The sequence below is a fragment of the Citrus sinensis genome, chromosome 4 (genome assembly GCF_022201045.2).
Source record: "Citrus sinensis cultivar Valencia sweet orange chromosome 4, DVS_A1.0, whole genome shotgun sequence".
NCBI lineage: Eukaryota > Viridiplantae > Streptophyta > Magnoliopsida > Sapindales > Rutaceae > Citrus > Citrus sinensis.
In genome coordinates this window covers 954,543-976,926 of record NC_068559.1, presented here as the reverse complement: position 1 = coordinate 976,926, position 22,384 = coordinate 954,543, and the positions used below count along the sequence as shown (strand labels likewise).

Here is a 22,384-nt window from a genome sequence, read left to right as displayed (position 1 = left end):
AGAGTATCGGATCATGATTCACGTGACAGGAGAAAGGCAAAAAAATAGAACTGTGTTTTGGACTCATGTGGACTCAACATCATAAGCTGCCCAATTTTATGTACTGTGTGAATGATACAACACCAAATCCAAAATCTCCTATAGAATTATTCTTTATAATTATATTGGGAAATTGTAGGCTAAACTTAATAAGAAAATATAACATGCACAAGCATCTAATATTGACATAGAAATGTTGAACAAATAACAAAAGGGGAAAATACAAGAAACCAGAAGACGTTAGAAATGCTTTGGTGGTAATGTGGGGTGGGCCCATAATCAGTGAGCAGTAGCTGAGGTTGGCGGTGGGCACTGATAGCACTTGGCAAAGAGTCCAAATGTGTCGACTTGCTTGATGAAGTTGGTCATACTAGCCCAGCCTCCTAGTCCAAACCCAACCACTAGTACCCATACCAGTATGAATGTGTTCACCACGTACATTGCCGTCCAACTTGGGAGGAAGAACGGAAGCTTCTCCGCTGAATTCTGTAATCACAAGAATTATGGAAGGAAAAGCTATGTTCAGAGACTTGTAAGAGATGTCGTTCTCTAAAGATGCATCAAATGTTGTTCAAGTCTTCCAGCTAATCTAAGATACGAAGTAATGCAGGGACATAAGTGTGAAAATAACACATAACCAATTGATGAGAAAGGACCGCCAACATCATTTCAAGATTATAATTTTGCATCTTTTCAAGCATTAAATCCACGAGTGGGCCTAGAACTACAATAACATCCGGGGTTTCAGTCACCTCTGACCTACATTATGAGGCCGGAAACATATCAATAAAACAATTGGACTTATCAAACATATATTTTTTGTACAATTGCAATCCCAATCAAAGATGAGAAAATTTGCTGTGGCACGAGATATAAGGCAGTGGGTAGCTCGTAGATATAAATTGAAGATTAGAAGTTGAAAGATTGGACCATTCACCTGTCGAGCAGAGGCTGATCTATAAGTGAGCATATGGGCTAAAGCAGGGATGATGTAGACGGTGAAGCTGACCAAGAGAGCCCCCACAGCTGAGTTGATGGGACCAAAGAAAGGAAATATAATTGCCAAGAACCATATTGGTATCACCACAGGCAACCGGGCAAGTGCCCTCAAACATATGCTCTTTGTATCATGCATTCCCACCACTTTCTCCCACACAAAATATAGTGGAGTGCATGCAAAGCCAAATGTTATGAACTGCAAAATAAAAGGAAAAATATTGGTCATGCCAAATCATTGCTACATGTAATAAAAAAAAAATGGTTGTCATCACAACATTGTACAAACCTGGTGAATAAGCATTAGGATTACTGCAACATCACGCCATCGACTGCGTGGAAGCAGTGAGAAGGCATTTGAATGTGTGAGGAGTTGATCACCAAAAGCCCAGTAAACAGCGGCAGCAGAAGGAATGGTTAGAGTGAACACATACAGGGTGGCAAGAAGATATATGGACTTGAATTTCTGTGGCTTCCACATAGCATGCATAATTTCTCTGTAATTTAACATCCATAAATTAAAAACTTTATCAATAATTAGTCAAACCAAAGTCAGGCTGAAATGAATGCGTGGGACACATCACATAGATATGCTAGTCTTTAGCAAGGAAACATAATCAAGATCCTCTGAAAGAGGGGATAAAAATCTTCAATTAAAGTAGCAGAGCAAATGAGGACCATCTAGATTTAAAAGAGCAGATGAGGACCATCTACCTAAAGTTATAACATATATACCTACCCCGCATGACTTTTTTTGTCAGCACCAAACACAAAATTAAGCATAACATAGACTAATATCTGCAGTGACAAGATTTGGCAAACCATAATTAACTCTCAAGGCATTTGCAATAGAATTTATTTATTTTTTTAAATGTTCACTTACACAGTCACTGCATGTCCGCCAAAAGTATAGAGTATATTGGTGGCACCGGTGAAGTACAAAACCAACGTGCTTGGGCCTGAGTGAGTCACACCATCAACCTGTAAATAGATAAAGCTCAAATCTAACGGCTGATAAGCAAAGAAGGCACCCAGGAAGCATCAGAACCGTCGAATAATATTACCTGGCCATGAACAAAAGCTGCAATGGTCAAATACCAAGCAGTATAAGTGGTCATACCAAGGCCAAGGAAAGACCAAAGTCGGTAATTGTGAAATGAGGGTATGAAAACAGTGGTGGCACAACAAGCTCCAAAAATATATGTCCATGTTCTCTTGTCTAAATTGTCATTTATATAGTATATATTACTGCAAATCACAACAAGAGAAACAGAAATTATTGATCAAATGAACAAAACCCAATAATTGAAAATAAATAAATAAGATCAAAATTGGGAGGGAAAAAAAATTATAAGACCTTGCACAAGCAATAAGCTGGATAACAGAACCAAAGAGGAGGAAAGTGCAGTTGAAGGCCAATCCAACAGCTTTCCAGTAAGGACCCAGCAGTCCATCTAGCACTTCAAACCACTGCAAAAACAAAAACAAGTGAATTTGAATTATATGTAGAAGCGTTTTGGGATTATATGAAACAATAAAAAGGAAAAAAAAATGATTTTTTATCTTAATTTTTATTTTGGGGGTTTGTTCTTGAAAAGCTAACCTGTATGACATGGTTCTTGAAACTGACATTCTCTTTCTCTTTTCTGCTTCTATACTCCACATACAAAACACTAATAAGATATGCAGTCCAGCTTCCCATAATCCCATAGAAAATTTGCAATATGATGCCTGATAGCATTCCCAGTTGAGAGAATGAGTATGGAAGTGTCAACAAAACTTGTGCAACCTGTAATTCAAAATACAAACATGAGATGGGTTCTTTTTTTTTTTTCCCTCTTTTTCTTTTTTTGAACATCAAGTAGAATTGTACCTGATTAGAAGCACAGCTAAACCAGGCATCATAAACAGACCCACCATGCCAAAGAAGGCTTTTGAGGCCAAACTTTGAGTCATCTTGCTTAATTTGTTCCTCTTTCTCTTGACTCTCACTCTCATTCAAGCTTGACACCATTTCTTCATCTGCTTGTTTCTCACTTATCATTTTGCTCACACAAATTCAAAGATCTGCAACACGGAAACACCAAGAGCAAAATAAAAAATAAAATAAAATACAAAAGACAAATTGATCTCAAGAGACAAATATATGTGTAACACCTTAGTGTTACCTTGTTGTGATTAACAAATGTAGGAACACTGGCAAATTGGTTTACTTGCTAAACTGTCTTTCTAAGGAAAAGAGAGCAAGAATGCAAAAGCATGAAAGGCGGAACAGCTACAAAATCATTTAAAGCTTCACAATTGAAGAATTGGCATTTCGCAGTGTTGTAAATGACCCTTCTAAACTTTGAAAGCAACTAAAAACTTCAGCTGCTTTTTTTGCATGCTTTTGTTTAAAACTCGCATGATTTCTGTTACAGAGTTGCAGAGATTCTATTGCGTCTGTACTTTGCTTGAAATCCAAAACTTTATACTATTTGTTTTTTTTACTCTGTGTTTGCAGCGTGTCCATGTCTCTGTGTATTCTTATGTAATCTCTGTGAGTGTAACCGTCACATAAATGGCATTAAATATTGTTTCATGGGTGTGTTTGTATGGTAAATATCCAAATAAGTAACATAATGAATTCTTGGTAATTTACATTTTTCTCAATTAATTCCAATTTCAATATTTGAAAGTCATGTGAATTTATCTGTGAGTTTTCACGGATAAAGATTCTCTTTTTATCTGAGCTCTCATAAACTTTTAAAAATATTGTATCATTTGTTTTTAAGCGATAGTGTACGGATATAATTTAACTTTTTTATTTTTTTATTTGTTAACTATTAATCACCTACATGTATTTTTACTCAGAAAGAGATCAAATCATATGAGAATTCTAATCCGCCATTTAAAAGAAAATTATTAGGGAAAAAAAGAGTGAAGGACTTGTTTGATACTGATAGAGGGTTTGTGGATTAATTTACAAAAACATAATAAATGAGAGGACCAAACGTTATTAACTCTTTATTGTTGGACATTTAATCATTTATCATTAAAGTCGCGTTAAACAGTTGTCATTGCCTGTCATTTGTGATAATATTGTCCTAAAATGGCAGAGTGCGTAGATGATAATCCTTTGCGTAATATATTATGGAGGGGGAGTTAATTATGAGTCACAAAATTTTCACCTACTTTTGTTGTTGGATATGAAAAAATTTTGCGTAATTGACAACTCAACAATTCAATGCAATGGGTTAGAGTATTTTTAAAAAACTTTTCAAATAAAATTTTATTACTTATTTGAAAAGTCACGTCAACATTTAAGATTCTAAAATATATTTTAATTAAGATTTTTCAGATAAGAAATAATTCTCTCTTTTCAATTTTGTAGAGTTACTTTTTCACTATTCAATTTATATTTTATTACTTTTTATTAGAAAGAGAGAAAAATATTTTAATTTACCATTCATTTTTCCTTTGAAAAAAATATTTATTTGATTAAATAATATGAACTTATTTATATTTGAAGAACCCTTTGGAGAATAATATTTTTTCACTCTCATTTTTACTACATAAGTAAATAAATAAATATTTAAAAAGTAAAATTAATAGAGCCTTTTAGAGATACTCTTAGTTAACTTGAGCTAGTCTCGTATCCAAGCATTGATTTATAACTAAGGTAAAAAAATCAAATATAATTTTGTAATTCCATTTGAGAAAACCCATTGGCTCTATTTTTTCCGTAAAGAAAGTCCAGCTATATGAAATTAAAACGATAAATCAAATCCATTGCCTGTCCTTTTTTTTTTTTTAAATTTGTTTTCTTAGGTGCCAATTGATAAGACTTGATCCATTTTATATCAAAAGAAGCGAGGAATATTAACTTTAGTTTCCTCTATTTAGGTTTGTGCAATTTATGTTACAGAAAAAAAATCTTGTAGTTTTGAGATTCTATAAAAATTAAATCAACGTGTATTTACTATTTAGTAAACCAGTCTTTAATATAGTAGTCGAAATATCTTCCCTATATTCTTGAGCTGAGAGTTTAATTTTTTTTAAATGATTAAATATCTACATCTAAGAGGAACAAATTGGTAAATTTTTTATTATGAATTTCAATTTTTATTTATTATATATATACCATCTTAAATAAAAAGTGTAAAATAGAACAAATCATTGGGCTTCAATGCATTAAAACACTTATGCTGCGTTTATTTTTTGGATTGGAGTGGGAATCCTGAGGAGTGGGAATCCTGAGGAGTGGGAATCTTTGGATTAGGAGTGTGGAGTGGGAGTGGGAGTAGGGTGTTTACTTAGACTAAATGAATGTATGGATTGTCAATCAGAATTCTAATTATTTGTTTACTTTGTCTTGGATTGAGAGTAAATTGTTTTAAATTACAATTTTATCCTTATGCACAGAATTATAATTTGTAATTAAAAAATTAATAAAAAATATATTTGGAAAATAAAATAAATATTTTATTATATTTATAAATTAATAATAATTACTAATATTCTTAATTATGTAAATCATAATTTTTTATTAATTTTAATTTAAATTATGTGAATAAAAATTATTAATAATAGCAACACAAATGAAATATTATTATTGATAATATAGTACAAAATTAATATTTTTTTAGAATAAAATATTTATTATTATTAAATAATTAAATAATTAATATTTATTAAAATTAATGTTTAATATTATTAATTTAAATATAATATTTATTTATTTTTATTTTATTAAATTTAATAAAATAAATATGATATAATTATTATTTTTAATAAATATGATATTATTTATTTTATTAAATATTAAATATTTATTTATTTTTATAAGGATAAAATGGGAAGAGGGGGGAGTGGATTCCCACTCCCACCTCCCCCCATGGGAGTGAGAATCCCACTCCCCACTCCAAAATTGGGTGGGACCCACGGATTCCCACTCCCACTCCCCTCTTTTTTAAGGTAAGTAAACACTGGAGTGAGAGGAATCCACACTCCACACTCCCACTCCAGAAAGTAAACACTATCTTAAAAACTTACGACATAACATACGTAAAACGATCGTAATAAAGTCATAATTTTTTGGGGATGATATAATGATATAGTAGGAATGTATTATGTAATAATGCTTTTGAAAGATACTTCTAGCACTCAGCATGATGAGACATAATTAAGAAAATGACAATTCAAGAATAAATATTAATGTAGAAAAAGGAAGATTCATTCAAAGTGGACAAATTCTATTATAAATCGTTACAACTCATAACCATTTGCCTCTTCTTTAAGTTACCAAACACAAAATAATTCGGTAAAATTTTGATCAACACTAAATTCAAATTACAGAAGAAGCTACTACACTAACACATCATTTTATTTTACTCAACTTTTGAGTTTGATGCAATTCAAATAGATTTATTGGTTCTTCTTTCTTTCTTTCTTTCTTTTTTTGATAATAATAAACTATTTAACCAATTTAAGGGTCAATGATGAAAGACTTTGAAAATTTGAAAGTTCTTAACCAAAAAAAAAAAAAAAGTTTTAACTGATGATATAGTATAGTCCCTCTTTGTTTTAACTTATGATATGCATTGCAGCGTTTGGTGATTTGATTTTTACCAAAAAAATTATTGAAAATTAGGGATGGCTTTGAGAAACGAAAAAGTGAATTGATGTACGCAAATTGAATGAAAACGACCGCTCAGCCAAGAATTTGGTGAACTACTCAATCTTTACTAGTCAAAAAGTTGATTCAAAATCTCATCTTTTTTTTCTTTCTTTTTTGCTCCTATTTAACTTCTATTATCTTATTATGAGCCAAACAAGCAAGTTTAATTTGTTAGTGGGTGGAGGGACCTGTTAACTTTTTCCCCATAATATGCTCTCTGTCTTCTTTCTAATTGCTGATCTTTTGACTAAATAATCGATGCTTAAATTGTATGGCTGGCCCCACATATTTATTCATATCATCAATTGATTTTACAACATCATTATCCTCAAAATTGAATGCAGTAACATATTAATATGAATTTTCTTTCTCAGATTTTCTTTATGAAAGTCTATTTTCTTTTGTTAGCTTCTTTTCTTTTTTTCCCTTATTCAAATATACTGGTATTTTTAAGTTTTAGATCAGAAGATTAATCTCTTACGAAAACTTGTTTCTGTACCAATCAGTAGAGTCAACGTTGGTGCTCGAGGAATTTTTTTTTTTTAAGGGCCAAATTAGAATTACAAAACAATTAAAAAAGTCACATTGGATATAAATACAAATAGAAAAATTTCATATTGAAATAATCTCATGTGCTACAAATTAGAAGTGTGACTGTTACACAAGATACACTCTCTATTCATTATAGGACCACACTGCATCAAGGTGTTGGAGAAAAATCAATATTTTTAATTTTTTATAAAAAAATTTAGGACCGATCTCATACAATATATAGGAATACGTAATCTAGAAATTGTACCTTGAAAATCTGAGAAGATGAACAATCTTTATTTTTTCCGCTGAAGTGATTTAGACTCCCAGATCACGATCTGTCACCACCACTTTTGTTAGATCACGATCCGTCACCACCACGCCTATTAGATCACGATCCATCACCACTGATATTCTAGATTATGACTCAGGTTTGATCTGCACTTGACATGTTGACGCCTTTATCACCACTATAAGCAACTAGTAAGAGAAAAATTTTCTCTCAAAATTAGAGAGAAAAATTTTCTCTCAAAATTAGAGAGAAAAAATCTTTTTCTCTGATCTGTATAAAGTAGTTGCTCTATCTCTTTTAGAAGAAAATAAACTTTTTTATATCTCTATTTAGTGGAAACCATAGGCTTCATATTTATTTATTTTTTATTTTTATTAAATCCCATTTGATTTAAATTAAAAAATAATTAAAACAAAAGTCACGTTACTTGTTCTTGTGTTATGGGGGCCCACCTTGTAAAATAACACAAGACCCCTTACACTCAAGCATATTAATGAAGTCTCTCATTAAATAATATATTTAGGTTTTTAACCTAAATGACTAGTTATCTTGCTTATTAATCCAGTAGCGGCGCAGTCAATTAAATGAGCTAACCCGGGGATCATATGGGTACATACAATAGTGGATACAATAATTAAGCCTGTAATTAAACTACTCCAATTATTTAATTCTAAATCTACTCCACTAAAAGATTAGAATTGACCTCCATAATTGTATGCTATCTATGATAGTGTACTCGAATAATAATTCGACCCATGCCACATTGATTTATTTACTGCATAATCCTTTGTACCACTTCGTTAATTAAATCGATATCTCAATTGTCCAATAGATTTAGTTACATCTTGTTCCTTGATATTTAATGGTTTTCTCTAATGATCATTTTCAACATACTAAATATGTTAGCACACTCTGGCCAGAGAATTCTATGATTAAGTGCCGAAAACTCATCAAGAGATGTGTTGTACAAATTCTATATTGTTAATCTATAACTCCAATACTCATAATTGCTCCCACCAAAATTCCGGATAATCTTGACCACAAGTGTGTGTCGTGCCCATTGGTAACTCAAATGGAATAACAATTACAATCATGAAATAATAACTAATTCAAGATTAAGATTACAGTAAAATCAATGACTGTGAGATTTAATAAGTCTGACAGTCATTTCAAGGTTAATTAAATCTCATATGTGATCCAGCTCAATGTAGTTATACTACATCAGTAAATTCATATATGATTAAGACAAATCATTTAATGAATTTACTACAGTCTAAATATAAATAAAACGTCCAACTCTATTTATCAACTGCGAACCAAAATTTATTTAATCATAAGATAACTTGTATTTATGTTTTATGTGAATTCATATGATGATCACATAAATACATATAATATGATTAAACGGACCTTATTCAATATATATTTATGCAATTGAAAATATCTCAAATATTTTATTAATCAGAAAATAAATTAATATGCTTTAAAAGAGCATATAATCCCAACACAAGGTCCATAAACTGACTCTTACACAAACATAAACCTTGTTTGGCATTAAGGTTAAAGAATTTATAGTACTAAAGTGTTTACTAAACATTAGTTGTTCTATTTTAGAAGTTAAGTTTATTTAATTACTAATTGTTCTACTTTAGAAGTTAAGTTGATTTGATTTTATACTTATACGATAAAAAAATCGATTATATCTTTATTAATTTTTTCAAAATTATTATTTAAAAATTATATTTACTACACATTTTTAACTTTTATTTCATATTTATATTTTTTTTTTTGGCACCTCAACATCAAATAAGATTTTAATCTTGCAATCTGAACATAAAAACGATATAATTGAGAGGTTATTAAAAAGAAAAAAAAAACAGAAAATCTTTGAGGAGTAGAAAAAAATAATTAGAAAAAAAATTACAAAGAGATATATCTGATCGCTAATTCTGTGAACATCATTTATTGGAGGGATAAGTTTGTAAACGATTTGGTCAATTTGTCTTTCGTACGTCACAAATTACAAAAAGAAAAAAGAAAAAAGAAACTAACGTAAATACAAATACGTTGCATACAAATTCAATTTATTGGAGTGATTATTTAACGATGAGCGCATGCATATTATTAAACAAAAAGTGCTTTTCTTTTAATAAAAAAAAAAAGTGATTTGTGAAAGTGAAGAAATGTACTTAAAATATCGACTAATAAATAATTCGAAAGTTTAATGAGAGATTAGTGGGAGACGGAATGATTAAAAGAATGAGTTAGCCAGTTACCACATTCCCTTTACCGCGTAAAAAAGTTTCCAATAATTACTAGCAATAAGACCCCCCCCCCCAACCTTTTTTTTTTAACACTGATATATTAATCAGAATTTATCTACTTCATTTATATTAGTGGGACACAAATTTATCCCTACTCAATTAATTAGGACCCGATTCGAGTTTCAAAAATGAGCTAATCTGACAAGACAAATTAATTAAAATAAAAAATTTCACAAAATATAATTTTTTTAATAAGAAACTAACGAATCTAATATGTAATTAACAATAAAACTTTGAAGCATTAATTCGATGGACATTTCTAATCAACTTAATGATTTTCCATATTCGTTAAATGATTGAATTAATTAGAAATAGGTCCACAGCCATGAGATAATGATTAGATGGAATTTGTGTAGATCGAAGCATATATCTGTTTAAAATGTCTCTCTTTTTACTTCTTTTCAAGCTTTATATGCAATTTGGCTTCTGCTTCGAGCTTTTTGCCTTCAATTAATTAATTAATTAATTTTGAATTTCCCTTTAGAATCTCTGTTTTGTTGAAGGGTCGATCAATACAAGCATCCTAAACCATGCTCTACTGCCCACAGTAATATTTTTAATTTCCTAACAATTAATATTTCAGTGGGCAAGAAATGATTGTGTGACATATTAATTGTACTTAATATCATAACGTTAAGTTTTATAAGCAAAGAAATGCAATGAATGTCTATTAGTGTAGGACATCGAAGTCATTTTAGTAGTTGGTTCAATCATTTTGTAAAAAATAACAATAACAATAACAATAATCATAATAATAATAATAACAACAATAATAATAGTAATGAGGACAATGTTTGTATGACAACCCAACACAGATAATCAATAAGAAAAATGCTTGTTGTACCCAAATAAGGGGAAATACTTGAAGCAAACTCTTTGGTTTTAATTATTTAAAACTATAATAAATCAAGGAAATAATTGAAAGGAAACAAACTATATTTTCCTAAAACAACCGATGAATAATTATTTTTCCCCAAAAAAAAAAAAAAAACAAGCATACTCATTCAAACATAATCTTTTGTGCCCTATTTCATTTTAGGGCATTTTGAAATCGAGCAACATACCCATATCATTGTCATCAAATCTAATAAGAACTCGACCTCATTAGCTATTGCACTAATTGAAGATAATTCACAAGTCTTCATGTGGCATTGGCCAGCTTTAATCACTACCAGCATGACTGTAAAGTAATCACTACTCTACAAAAATTTGATTTATATGGGTCCTAGGGATATGGGATGTATTATATATCATCATCATAATTATTTGATAACTATCAATTACATAATTTTAGTGTCAAGTTCATGATGAGATACGGAGTCAACATTATTTTTGCCTCTATTCTTTTCAATTACAGTAAGATTTTGATAGTGGCCAAAGCAATAAGTAGTTTTGGGGTCCCAATATGCTTTGAGGGGCTAGTTAGAGATTTGAGTTGCCCCAAAAATGACAAATTGAGAGAATTAAGAGAAATTTTAAGCAAAATTATTGGCCCTTGATTCCATTTGTCTTTCCCTTGGTAAGAGAGATATATACGACTCAATGGTTAGGCCAGCAAAGATATTATAGCTTTTGATCAAAGAGTTAGGTCATCAAAAGATTAAGTTTGTAAGTAATCTTACATATTTCATCTAAGCAAATTAATGTGAACATAATTTTAGAAAAAAACAAGTATATTTTCATAAGAAAAAATATACCAACTACTAAAAGATAGTATTATCTAGTTTCAAATTTATATTTTGAAGTGTTGAACATCCATGAGCGTGTTCTATATATATATATATATATACCTCACTATATATTTTCACACTTGGACGCAATGATACCTGTCACTAATTGACATTGCTCAATGTACATCAAAATTACATCATAGAAAGATTCATCGAATTTGGGTATTTCAAAATTATTATATTCATTTACCTTTTATTGATATCAAAACAGTTTTTAAATTAAAAAAAGATGACAAGTTAGATAAATTTTTAAATTTTAAACTAGTATGTTTAGAAGTTTTTCAATGTAAGATTATTATTATTTTTCTTTTTTAAAAAAAGAAAAGCTCAAATAGTATAAAGAAATTTGAATATTCTGACAAGTATTCTTCTTATGCAATCATTGGCACACAGCACACTAGCTAGACTGATATAATTGAAAAAGCCTAGAAGAAACCGAAATCATTAGTCATTACCTAACCCTTTTTTTGTCCTAAAATAAATTACCTAACCCTTTTATTTTTGGGGGAAATAAATTACCTAACCCAATTTGATTTATCAAATTATTGACTCGATGGAAAAATTATAGCAGCAAGTTAGGTGGCATCTTACTCTTGCAAAAAATTCAACTTAATTTTTGCACCAAAATTAAGGAAATGTTACATCAAAGTTGATGTGTATAATGCAAACAAAGCAGGCAGAGACCATCAAAATGATAGAAAATCTTGACATAAATCCGCTCCTTTTTTTTTTTCTTTTTTTTTCTCCCCCATTAGACATGCTCACATGGCCGCCGCAAGCAGCAGCTGCTTTCACAAAATTACTTCAATTTCAAATTCATTCATTGCAATTTCTTTCTTCAAAATACGGTTGTGAATTTTGCCTTAGATATGTTTGCTTGTGGGGAAAATTTTGTGAACTATTTTTAACCGTTGCACAAGAGTTAGGCTTGCTGCCTTGTTGGCAAATTCTGCAGTGTTTTTTGCTCTTTAGTCTATTCATCACCTTCAATCATCTACCAATATCTTTCATGGAAACTTTTGAACAAGTGAAATATCGCAGTCATGTATGCCAATAATGAGAGGAAAAGAGGCCATAAAAGGTGCTTGAAGATTGAAGCCTTTGAATATGGACTCCTGTTAGATGTGACCTGTTAATGAACAAAAACCAAAACAGGCAATGGAATGTTTTATTTAATTTTGTGGCCTAACGTTGATACGGGGCTACCACTATCTTGCAGAGGCTCGAATGTTACAAGTGCAATGAGGATTTTGCTATGTCACAAAAAGGTTGAAAATATTTTTGTGACATATGAGATAAATTTTTTGAGTTTTGGTCACTAATTAACTTGAGCGTCGAAAGCTCTTTGATACAATTTTTTTTTTCAACCTTGAAGTTCGAATATTCTGTGCCACGTTACGTGGGGATGAATTAGTCAAAAATATAAACTCAATCATAGTCCCAATTATAGCAATCTGAAGATAAGATGAGTGTGTGATGCAAAGACTTGTTTGAGATAAGATTTTTGTTAGGCAGAAAGCATATAGGTAATGCTTTATGAGACCAGAAATGCCTTGTTAACCCATTTTGAGAATTTACGTAGACATGAAGAATTGAAGATTATTGTCAACTTGGAATGTCTTATCTTACTTGTAATTATGGGACTTCCTTTCCATTTGCGATTGCAAAAAGAAAGAAAATTGGATCTTTTGTCTTTTTATTCTACAGGTGATAAATCAAGCTTTCCCCCTTTACGTCAACCTTTTCGTGGCTATCTTGTAGCCTGGAACCAAATTTTATTCGTCCGGAAAATAAAATTACCATACAGGGCACAAAGGTATGCAAGGAAAATCCAGGATACAAACAAAATATATTAACCAAGAAAATACAAGTTGGTGATTAGTTGTTGCAATGTTAGCCATCAAATAGTTTATCCCAAAAAGGGTATCCCAAAATATAAATTTGTATGATTTTCACTTTATGTCTCCGACCCTTCATTTAACAAATACTTCGACCTCCCATGGCCAGCTAAAGAGAATTGCTCGAAACCACTCAGTCAAACCCTTATTTTGTGTATTCATATTTCTCCATCTATATAAATTAAAGTTTTGGTCGAGGCAATAGGAAAGATAAAAACCAACATCCTTATTCATCAAGACATCATATAACTCTTGTATCAGTTAATAGTATACAGTCACAAATTCAACTTGGGCATCAAATTTGCCTTTGATATTCTCACAACCCACAAAAGAACTGATGTCTAATTATGCTTTCTTTAAGTATATCTAGATTCCTAATAATTTTACTAGTTACAGCAAAAAAAGTTGCAGATCGAATTTACAGAATGAAGAAGCATATTTGACTAGCTATAAATGGATTGTGAAAAATAGATACTCGCACAGCAGCAACAAAATTATTGAATGCTCGGTATTCCAATTCATGCCACAAAAAACATAAAGACCGTCAGAAAAAATATTATGACGGCAAAAATCTTGATCATAAGCCATCGATTTGATGAAATTTGGTTTAGATGCCTCAACAGAGCATTACGAGCACCTTCAACATTAGCCAATGACTCGTCCATGTTATCATCAATCCTGCTCACATTAGTTGGATGGGTAAATTCTTTTGACATCCAAAGCCAAATGTACAAACATCAAATATGTTAGTAAGGTGAACAGACCTGATAGCTAGTTCGCCTTGCTGTGCTACCATTGTGGCCAGATGTGTGAAGATCCCACCGAGTTCTGTAATTGTAGATTCAACATTATGAAGAGCCACTGCCCTACTTTGTGAGTAATTCTCTTGCCGTGGAACTACCTGCTGTAACATCGACATTTCCATGTGGTGTGAAGGAGCATTGTCCACAGCTGGCCTTCGTCTGTTTAGGCAAGATCCAATCCAACACATCAAACGTCAACATATGGCAAGCCAAAATAATAATAATAATAATAATAACTTTCAGCGTGCCAAGTCCAAATAAATAAATAAAGAAACCTGCGAGACTAGCAAATAATCAAAGCAATAGGACATCTCATTGGCGAGATACACGCAAACATTTACTGGTTTCTGATATCATTCACTGAAAATATAGATTGTTGCATATTCGGCGTTTATTACTCACTCATTTAAAAATGATATAAGAAAAGTGGAAGGAGGAAAGGGTGATGGACCTTTTAGCTTCAGCTTTATTGGATTTTGTTCTTGTTGACTTCCTATATCCTCATCCTTGCCCATACACAAAATACCCAACCAAAAATTAAAGGCCCTCTTTTTTCATGTATTTCTTTCATTCTAATAAGTCTGTATCAAATTTAGAGAACTAGAATATTTACAAAACCATAAACTGGAATGACAAATAAAACGATGTTAGATATATGTCCATTCTGAATAAGTTTAGTGGCTTAAGAGTAATTTACATGTACATGTAGAAGATAAAGGTGCGTTTGGTATTGCTTTTCAAATGAGGTTTCTGAAATCGTTTTATAGATAAAAATGATTCGATTTCTTTAAATTCAAAAAGATGTTTAGTCATTCCTTAAAATGTTCTTCTGAGGAAACAACAGGTCAAAGTTTCAACTCTAAAGGATACATGTAATTTGGGATCTAAAAATGAAAATAGTAAAAAGATATTTGGTAGATTGTCTGAAAATAATAATATAATATTATTAAAAAAATACAAAAAGTAAAAAATTTAATCAGAATTGTATTGTTTATGTGCAAAGTAATGGATAACAATTTTTTATTCTTCATGGGAAACCATACGATTTTACTTTACTTCAAATCTTCAATTGCACAAATAAAAATCATTAAATTTAGTTTTTTTAGGCGTGGGTCCAACCTGAGTTTTAATGGTCAAGATAGTAAAATAGTTGTTTTTAACTTTCATTCCATTATTTCTTCAACTTGTTTTCTAGAGATGTTGAAGGAAGGATGAAAATTGCAAAATGGTTATATTACATTTTCAACCCATTAAATTTTGACTAGGCTCACACCTAAAACAAAATGATAAAAATTAATATTTTTTATTTGTTTCTTTATGGTGTAGTCAGATCTCATGAGTGGCAAGTAAAATAAAAAAAAATTGTTACTCCACCCTATTGCAAATAAAATATATACTATTCTAATTTTTTACTTTTTCAATAATAATATTGTTTTAAGACAAACTACCAAACATATTTTACTATTTTTCTTTTAGATATTAATTTTTTTTAAAAATACCAAATGTATTTTCAATTATAAATACATCACGACAAAAACTAAATTTTCCTTCTGTAAAACAAATATAAAAATCACCTTTCAGAAAATAATACCAAACACACCCTAAACCTTTATGGGCGCAAGTATAACCCAAATAGTAATTCTCCAAGCATTGGTGCACAACAAGGCCACATAATACAATTGCTAAATTAAAACCAAAAGTTGTCAACATGTACAAAATTAATAGAAAAAACATAAACCTAAAACATACCTCAGTTGGTTTCCAACTTGGACTCCACCTGGCGGCAATCTGGTCAAAAAGAAAAAAGGAGATATGAATCAAATAGTGACTAATGAAAAACTATGAATCTATAAATAAATGAAGGGAAACATGCACATGGCTAGATCTTAATATCAATATAAATTGTTACTCCACCCTATTGCAAATAAAATATATACTATTCTAATTTTTTACTTTTTCAATAATAATATTGTTTTAAGACAAACTACCAAACATATTTTACTATTTTTCTTTTAGATATTAATTTTTTTTTAAAATACCAAATGTATTTTCAATTATAAATACATCACGACAAAAACTAAATTTTCCTTCTGTAAAACAAATATAAAAATCACCTTTCAGAAAACAATACCAAACACACCCTAAACCTTTATGGGCGCAAGTATAACCCAAATAGTAATTCTCCAAGCATTGGTGCACAACAAGGCCACATAATACAATTGCTTAATTAAAACCAAAAGTTGTCAACATGTACAAAATTAATAGAAAAAACATAAACCTAAAACATACCTCAGTTGGTTTCCAACTTGGACTCCACCTGGCGGCAATCTGGTCAAAAAGAAAAAAGGAGAAATGAATCAAATAGTGACTAATGAAAAACTATGAATCTATAAATAAATGAAGGGAAACATGCACATGGCTAGATCTTAATATCAATATAAATGAGTTACGAATCACAGGAAAAATAACAGGCTTTCAAGAAACTCTACATATAGAGAGTTTACAGATAGCACAAACGAACTTCAAAGTTGCTTCCATTCTGTTTCCTTCTCACCTGGACATAGGGCCATCTGGCCATTTGTTTAACTCAAAATTAGCCCTTTCCATTTGTCTATACTCTATGGTATATATTTAAGGCACAGACAACTGTCATTATAATGAAACTGCATTGTTACAAGAGGTATTTCAGAGTCTTCCCATGTTATTAACCTTTTTGTAAACCTTGCCATGGATCATCACATGCAAGTAAATGAAAATTTTCTAAAAGAAAAGAAAACTCAAGCTCCTAGCACTTTCTTCATCGAAAATTGAAATTGAGACAAGGTTATATGCCGATAATATACAAGAGTAATTAATTCACATAACAGCTAATGGGCATCATAAGAATAACTAGATGCATATTATAGCCACTCAGCGTTATATAAATAACTAGTTCATCATACAGAAGAGCTACCAATAGAATTCAGATAGTCTGCCGAAAGGAAACTCACGCTGATGGTTGTGAACTCTCAGATGCATTTACTGGACTTGACCAAGGTGGGGGCTCAGTAACAGGTTGTGCATGCTGTCTAAATGGGCTATCTCTCAATGCATTTGCAGAAAAAATTTGTTTCCTGTTTTCATGAGCTTTTATATTCTATACAGAAAATAAACAATACAAACATTAAAATAAGAGAAACAGTGGCAAACAAATGAACCAAAAAAGCTATATTCAGGGGAATAAAAACCTCAGTTCTTGTGGTTAAAACATCTTGAAGTTCTTTAGTAGCACCCATGAGCTTGCTCTTCAAGTCATCACAGACAGTAGTCGAATGCACAACTCTGTCCTGAGAATAATTTCCCTCCGCAATCTCCAAGTTTTGAAGGGTTTGCAAATCCGAAAGAGCCATGTTGAGAGCTGTAATGTCGTCCTTTATCAAAGCAGTCAACTCCTGTATCTCCACAATTGGATCATCAAACATCGATGACCTTTTTGCCACTACATTAAATCAAAACCTAAGGTCAACATAGCATCACTAAAAAGAAATTACATTTCCAGTGTTTGATCGAAACTTAAAAAAAAAAAGAAGCAAAGTTTGAGATCAAAGAAGCTTCTTTTAAATTAAAATTTTGATACATGCTCCCTAGAAGAAACTTTTTTTAACCATTCGGGTCACTTACAAGCATTTAATAATCCATTGTGTCCTTGCCATTAGAATGTTAACAAACAGCACACTATTAAAGAGTGAACGCGACCTTTTATTTTCTTTATGCCGAATAATCTTGTATTCATTCTACCAATCAATATTTATAATACAATTAAGTAACAACTAAACAAGAAGCCAATTCATTAGCATGAGCACAAGATGCTTCAGCTGGTTGATTCAACGGGTGCTTTCTCAAAATGAGCTTCTCTAATTTACTCCTAGTTCGATAAATCAATTTCCTTCTCAGATACCAAGCATTGCCTAAATCTATGCATTAATATTCAAAATAAAAAAATTAAACTTTTTAAAAATTTAAAAATTCCATTGTGAAAAATAAAATAACTAATTAAAAAAAAAAGAGAGAGAGAAAGGGCTTACATTTGGCAAGTCTAGCGATTTTTTGGGAGGCTTCATGGATGCCCAACCCGATTCGAGAAGCCTTCTTGTTGAATTCGGATCTAGAAGAGGCTGGATTCGGAGGTTTCGGTGAAACGAAGGAGTTGTTTGGTTGATCTACGGCTGTCGTGGCGCCTCCGATCTTCTTCAGAGTTTGGGACAGAGATCGGAACTCAGCCGTCCGATCTCTGTACGGTGACGCCATTAGGCAAATGGTGTCTGATCGGACGGTGCACAATGGGAATGAATTTGTTTTGCGAGAAATATACCGTTGCTTGGCGGGGACCGGTCCTTTGGATCTCAAACGAACAACTTTATGCAACCCGCTTTATTTCCATTTTACTGTATTTATTAAATTTTTTTTTTTAAAGTTAAAAAATGCGATCAATTTCCAACTTGTTACAGTGCTATAATGTTTAAATGTTCCACTCTCTTCATTTTCCTTTTTTTTTTTTAAAGATTAATAAAGACACTTTTTGGTGGCACATTATTTTCAAGAACATAGCTTTATAAATTGTAGTAAGTTGTTAACTTGTTTAATAAAAGAAAAAAAAATTGAGAATCACTATTCAGTAGTTTTCACGTCTTTTTTTAAAGTTTGAGCGTAGGGCTTCAATATTTATTAATACTAAAATACAAATAAATTTGGATTTTAATGAAGTAACTTTCTCTCTAAATCGATTTATGATTATGCTTCTTATTATTGTGTTGATTAAGACTGGTCCTAACATTTTAGTAGAATTAAAAAAAAATTGTTTGAAAAATTATTGCTCATTGTTTAAGAAGAAATTACCATCATATTTTAACCTAGATCAAAGTCAAGCCAAACAAATATTAACATGAATCAATGCGGCAGGTACATATGATCTAAGGTGTGACTATTTACTTTTTATCTACAAGAAACTCTTGGGGTATGAGGGTCTTAATATGACTATCAAATAGAATTATTGCACATATTTAATTTTTTTTCCCTTTATCATAATAATGATCATAAATAGGCAAGTGCTAAGTTACATTCAATGTAACTTACACAATTCATCTCAACCACATAAAATTATGGGACTCGCAATTCATGTGGTTGAGATGAGTTGTGTATGTTACATTAAATGTAACTTAGAGACTCCCAAATAGGCAAGTTTTAATTGATCGATTTTGAAATAATGTATAGCTACTAATAACAATTTATTAAATAGAGGTACCATGCCCATCCCATCTAAGATTTTTCCTTACCCATATACATACTTAACGAGAATTAAAAAAAAAAAATCATAGTCATTGCTTATTGACATAAGCTACTAATTTTTAAATTTATGCAACCAAAAATAAGTTAAGCTCAAACACGCTGTTTCTAAAGAAATGGGCTTAGATTTGATATTGATGACTTGCCTAGTGAAGCCCAAGATCGGCCCATATTGATCCCCAAACGTAGAAAAACAAAAAACAATCCCAGCCGTCCGATCTAGGGTCACAATAAAATCCTCAGTGTCTCCGCAGCTCATCGATTATAAAAGCGACGCCAATTTCATTTTTCCTTCTTATTAGCCTCGCAGATAATTCTAGGGTTTTTTCTTGTACACTTCTTTCACTCTCTTTGTATCTCGTTGAGGTTAAAGAGACGGCAATTCCGCTGCTGTCCGCCTTGGCAAGCCGCTGCTTCGTCTTGGCCCTCGATTTTGTATAAATTTACAACTTTTTACCACCAACAAAAGTAGAACCAAATCCACGAAATGGTAGTGAAAGCATCGAAGGCCGAGAAGAAGATCGCGTACGACGCGAAGCTATGCCAGTTGCTGGAAGAGTACACCCAAATATTGGTGGCGGCCGCCGACAACGTGGGGTCCAATCAACTCCAGAACATTCGTAGGGGTCTGCGTGGAGACTCCGTTGTGCTCATGGGAAAGAACACTATGATGAAGAGGACTATCAGAATGCACGCTGAGAAGACCGGTAACACTGCCTTTCTCAATCTCATCCCCCTCCTTCAGGTATATTTAAAGTTTTTATTTTTTTATTATTTTTTTTTCAATTTTGTGATTCGATTGTTTTTTAGTTTTTTCGTTTTAACTGATGGGGGTGTTGTTCTTTTATTGTTTGAAATTAGGGCAATGTTGGGTTGATTTTCACAAAGGGTGATTTGAAGGAAGTGAAAGAGGAGGTTGCTAAGTACAAGGTGAGTTTCTGATTCTATTGTTTTATTAAACTAAATTTGATTGCTTATTTAATAAGAAACTGATTGATTTCCTTTTTTCTTGGCTGTTTGTGTTATTGGTAACTAGTGCAACGTTTTTCACAATGTTATATTAATTTTTCGTTCATTCGATTGCTATTGGTAGTAGATTAAGTATAGATTATTTTTATTTTTTGCAAATAAGCATTGAAGACCGTGTGTATTTTTGTTGTGGAACAATTTCATATTGTTTCATCTGATTATACAGTTTTTGTAATTTGATGCCTAGGTGATTTGTGTGGTAATTGATGCTTAGGTGTAGATGGTAACTAGATATAAATCTGTTTTTGTGGTCAAAGTTAGATGTGACTTTGTTAGATTCTCCCTGCAATGACACAGGTGTTTTTTTATTGTTTGCTTGAGTAGTTTGGTTGTATTTGGCACTTTCTATTGCAATTTGCTTTCTGATTAGTATTCTTTTTTACCCCCATTAATGTTATATGATATTTTGTGAACAGGTTGGAGCTCCTGCTCGTGTTGGTTTGGTTGCTCCAATTGATGTGGTTGTTCCTCCCGGCAACACAGGTCTCGACCCCTCCCAGACCTCCTTCTTCCAGGTATATGGTTTGTTGTTTGATTAAACAGCAGTGGAGTTAAGTGTTAACGTTGTGAGTTTGGGGTTTTGCTTGTATCTTACCATTCCAATTCTTTATAGGTGCTTAACATTCCCACCAAGATTAACAAGGGTACTGTTGAAATTATCACACCTGTGGAGCTTATTAGGAAGGGTGACAAGGTGGGATCTTCTGAGGCAGCCCTGCTTGCAAAGCTTGGGATTAGACCCTTCTCTTATGGTCTTGTTGTCCAGTCTGTCTATGAAAACGGTTCCGTCTACAGCCCAGAGGTCCTTGACCTGTCTGAAGATGACCTAGTGGAGAAGTTCGCCTCAAGTGTATCAATGGTCACCGCTCTGGCACTTGCCATCTCATACCCGACCCTGGCAGCTGCTCCACACATGTTCGTCAATGCATACAAGAATGTGGTTGCTGTTGCTCTTGCAACTGAGTATTCATTCCCTCAGGCCGACAAAGTGAAGGAGTACCTGGCGGTTTGTATTTCATGCACTTTCCCTTCCGATTGCATTGTTCTATATATCTTCACAAAATCTATAATTATTTATCATCGTATGAATGCAGGACCCAAGCAAGTTTGCTGTTGCTGCTGCCCCGGTTGCTGGCGGTGGTGATGCCCCAGCTGCTGCTGCAAAGGAGGAAGAGAAGAAGGAAGAGCCTGCTGAGGAGTCTGATGAAGATATGGGCTTCAGCTTGTTCGACTAAGTGCACTGTCATTTGTGCTATAACTTAGGATTTTGACGTTTATGGTTATGTTTGCTTTATTTTCTTAATGCTTTTTGTAGACTCAGTTTCCTTTTTATTTTATATAATCCTTTATTTAGGACAATATATATTCTGTCCCATACAAGTTTTACATGTTTAAGCAATTATTTGTTATTTTATCAGGAAAGTTTCTTCAAATATTTCTGATTATTGTATGGGCTATCATTAACTAAAAATCTGCCCAAAATATTGTGGAATAATCACCTCAAACCATTCGTTACGATGTACTTCACCTTGAATTTCTCTGTTTAATTGATTTTAATGCATTGCAACCCTGCACCTTTTTGAGCGTAGAGGTTAGATTACGTTAAAAATTTGACATTTGTTAATGCATATGCGCTAAAGAAGCCAGCGCAGGTGTATCGTTAAGCGATCATCTTTCGGAAGCATTCATTCATTCATTGCCAGATGTGAAACTCGGAAAACTTTTCGGACTCAGCTAAGTTCAGGAAATGGCTCCGAGATA

General features: G+C 32.1%; 3 protein-coding genes across 5 annotated transcripts; 1 reads left to right on the top strand and 2 right to left on the bottom strand.

Annotated features, from left to right (window-relative positions):
* Positions 1–136: 136 nt before the first annotated feature.
* On the bottom strand, positions 137–3,568 carry LOC102613492 (auxin transporter-like protein 2). The gene is made up of 9 exons (XM_006486283.4): positions 3,204–3,568; positions 2,909–3,102; positions 2,639–2,824; positions 2,393–2,505; positions 2,100–2,283; positions 1,919–2,016; positions 1,325–1,532; positions 977–1,234; positions 137–525 (listed from the first exon to the last, which is right to left on the bottom strand). Exons 2-9 carry the CDS (start codon positions 3,077–3,079, stop codon positions 319–321), a joined length of 1,425 nt encoding a protein of 474 aa, XP_006486346.1. The 5' UTR covers positions 3,080–3,102; positions 3,204–3,568; the 3' UTR covers positions 137–318.
* A 10,103-nt stretch (positions 3,569–13,671) lies between these two features.
* LOC102613786 (syntaxin-31) lies at positions 13,672–18,667 on the bottom strand. Of its 3 annotated transcripts, XM_006486284.4 has the most exons (7): positions 18,337–18,667; positions 17,500–17,750; positions 17,263–17,408; positions 16,562–16,600; positions 16,022–16,060; positions 14,234–14,431; positions 13,672–14,147 (listed from the first exon to the last, which is right to left on the bottom strand). In XM_006486284.4, exons 1-7 carry the CDS (start codon positions 18,557–18,559, stop codon positions 13,988–13,990), a joined length of 1,056 nt encoding a protein of 351 aa, XP_006486347.1. In that variant the 5' UTR covers positions 18,560–18,667; the 3' UTR covers positions 13,672–13,987. The 3 variants fall into 3 exon arrangements, with proteins under 3 accessions (XP_006486347.1, XP_006486349.1, XP_006486348.1); XM_006486286.4 differs by lacking the exon at positions 16,022–16,060 and having other exon boundaries at positions 18,337–18,666; XM_006486285.4 differs by lacking the exon at positions 16,562–16,600 and having other exon boundaries at positions 18,337–18,666.
* A 1,217-nt stretch (positions 18,668–19,884) lies between these two features.
* LOC102614468 (60S acidic ribosomal protein P0) lies at positions 19,885–21,984 on the top strand. Its single transcript, XM_006486287.4, has 5 exons — positions 19,885–20,339; positions 20,456–20,524; positions 21,040–21,138; positions 21,237–21,629; positions 21,718–21,984. The coding sequence occupies exons 1-5, from the start codon at positions 20,082–20,084 to the stop codon at positions 21,856–21,858; spliced, it is 960 nt and encodes a 319-aa protein (XP_006486350.1). The 5' UTR covers positions 19,885–20,081; the 3' UTR covers positions 21,859–21,984.
* Positions 21,985–22,384: the final 400 nt, after the last annotated feature.

Coding starts and splice junctions, on each gene's coding strand:
- LOC102613786 (XM_006486284.4), bottom strand. CDS start 18,559: ATGGCGTCACCGTACAGAGATCGGACGGCTGAGTTCCGATCTCTGTCC. Junction 16,061..16,561: donor CAAGTTGGAAACCAACTGAG/GTATGTTTTAGG, acceptor CTTTTTGACCAG/ATTGCCGCCAGGTGGAGTCC. Junction 14,148..14,233: donor CAAGGCGAACTAGCTATCAG/GTCTGTTCACCT, acceptor TAATGTGAGCAG/GATTGATGATAACATGGACG.
- LOC102614468 (XM_006486287.4), top strand. CDS start 20,082: ATGGTAGTGAAAGCATCGAAGGCCGAGAAGAAGATCGCGTACGACGCG. Junction 20,525..21,039: donor AGGAGGTTGCTAAGTACAAG/GTGAGTTTCTGA, acceptor TTTTGTGAACAG/GTTGGAGCTCCTGCTCGTGT. Junction 21,630..21,717: donor AAGTGAAGGAGTACCTGGCG/GTTTGTATTTCA, acceptor GTATGAATGCAG/GACCCAAGCAAGTTTGCTGT.
- LOC102613492 (XM_006486283.4), bottom strand. CDS start 3,079: ATGATAAGTGAGAAACAAGCAGATGAAGAAATGGTGTCAAGCTTGAAT. Junction 2,506..2,638: donor TCAAGAACCATGTCATACAG/GTTAGCTTTTCA, acceptor TTGTTTTTGCAG/TGGTTTGAAGTGCTAGATGG. Junction 1,533..1,918: donor GGCGGACATGCAGTGACTGT/GTAAGTGAACAT, acceptor GTTAAATTACAG/AGAAATTATGCATGCTATGT.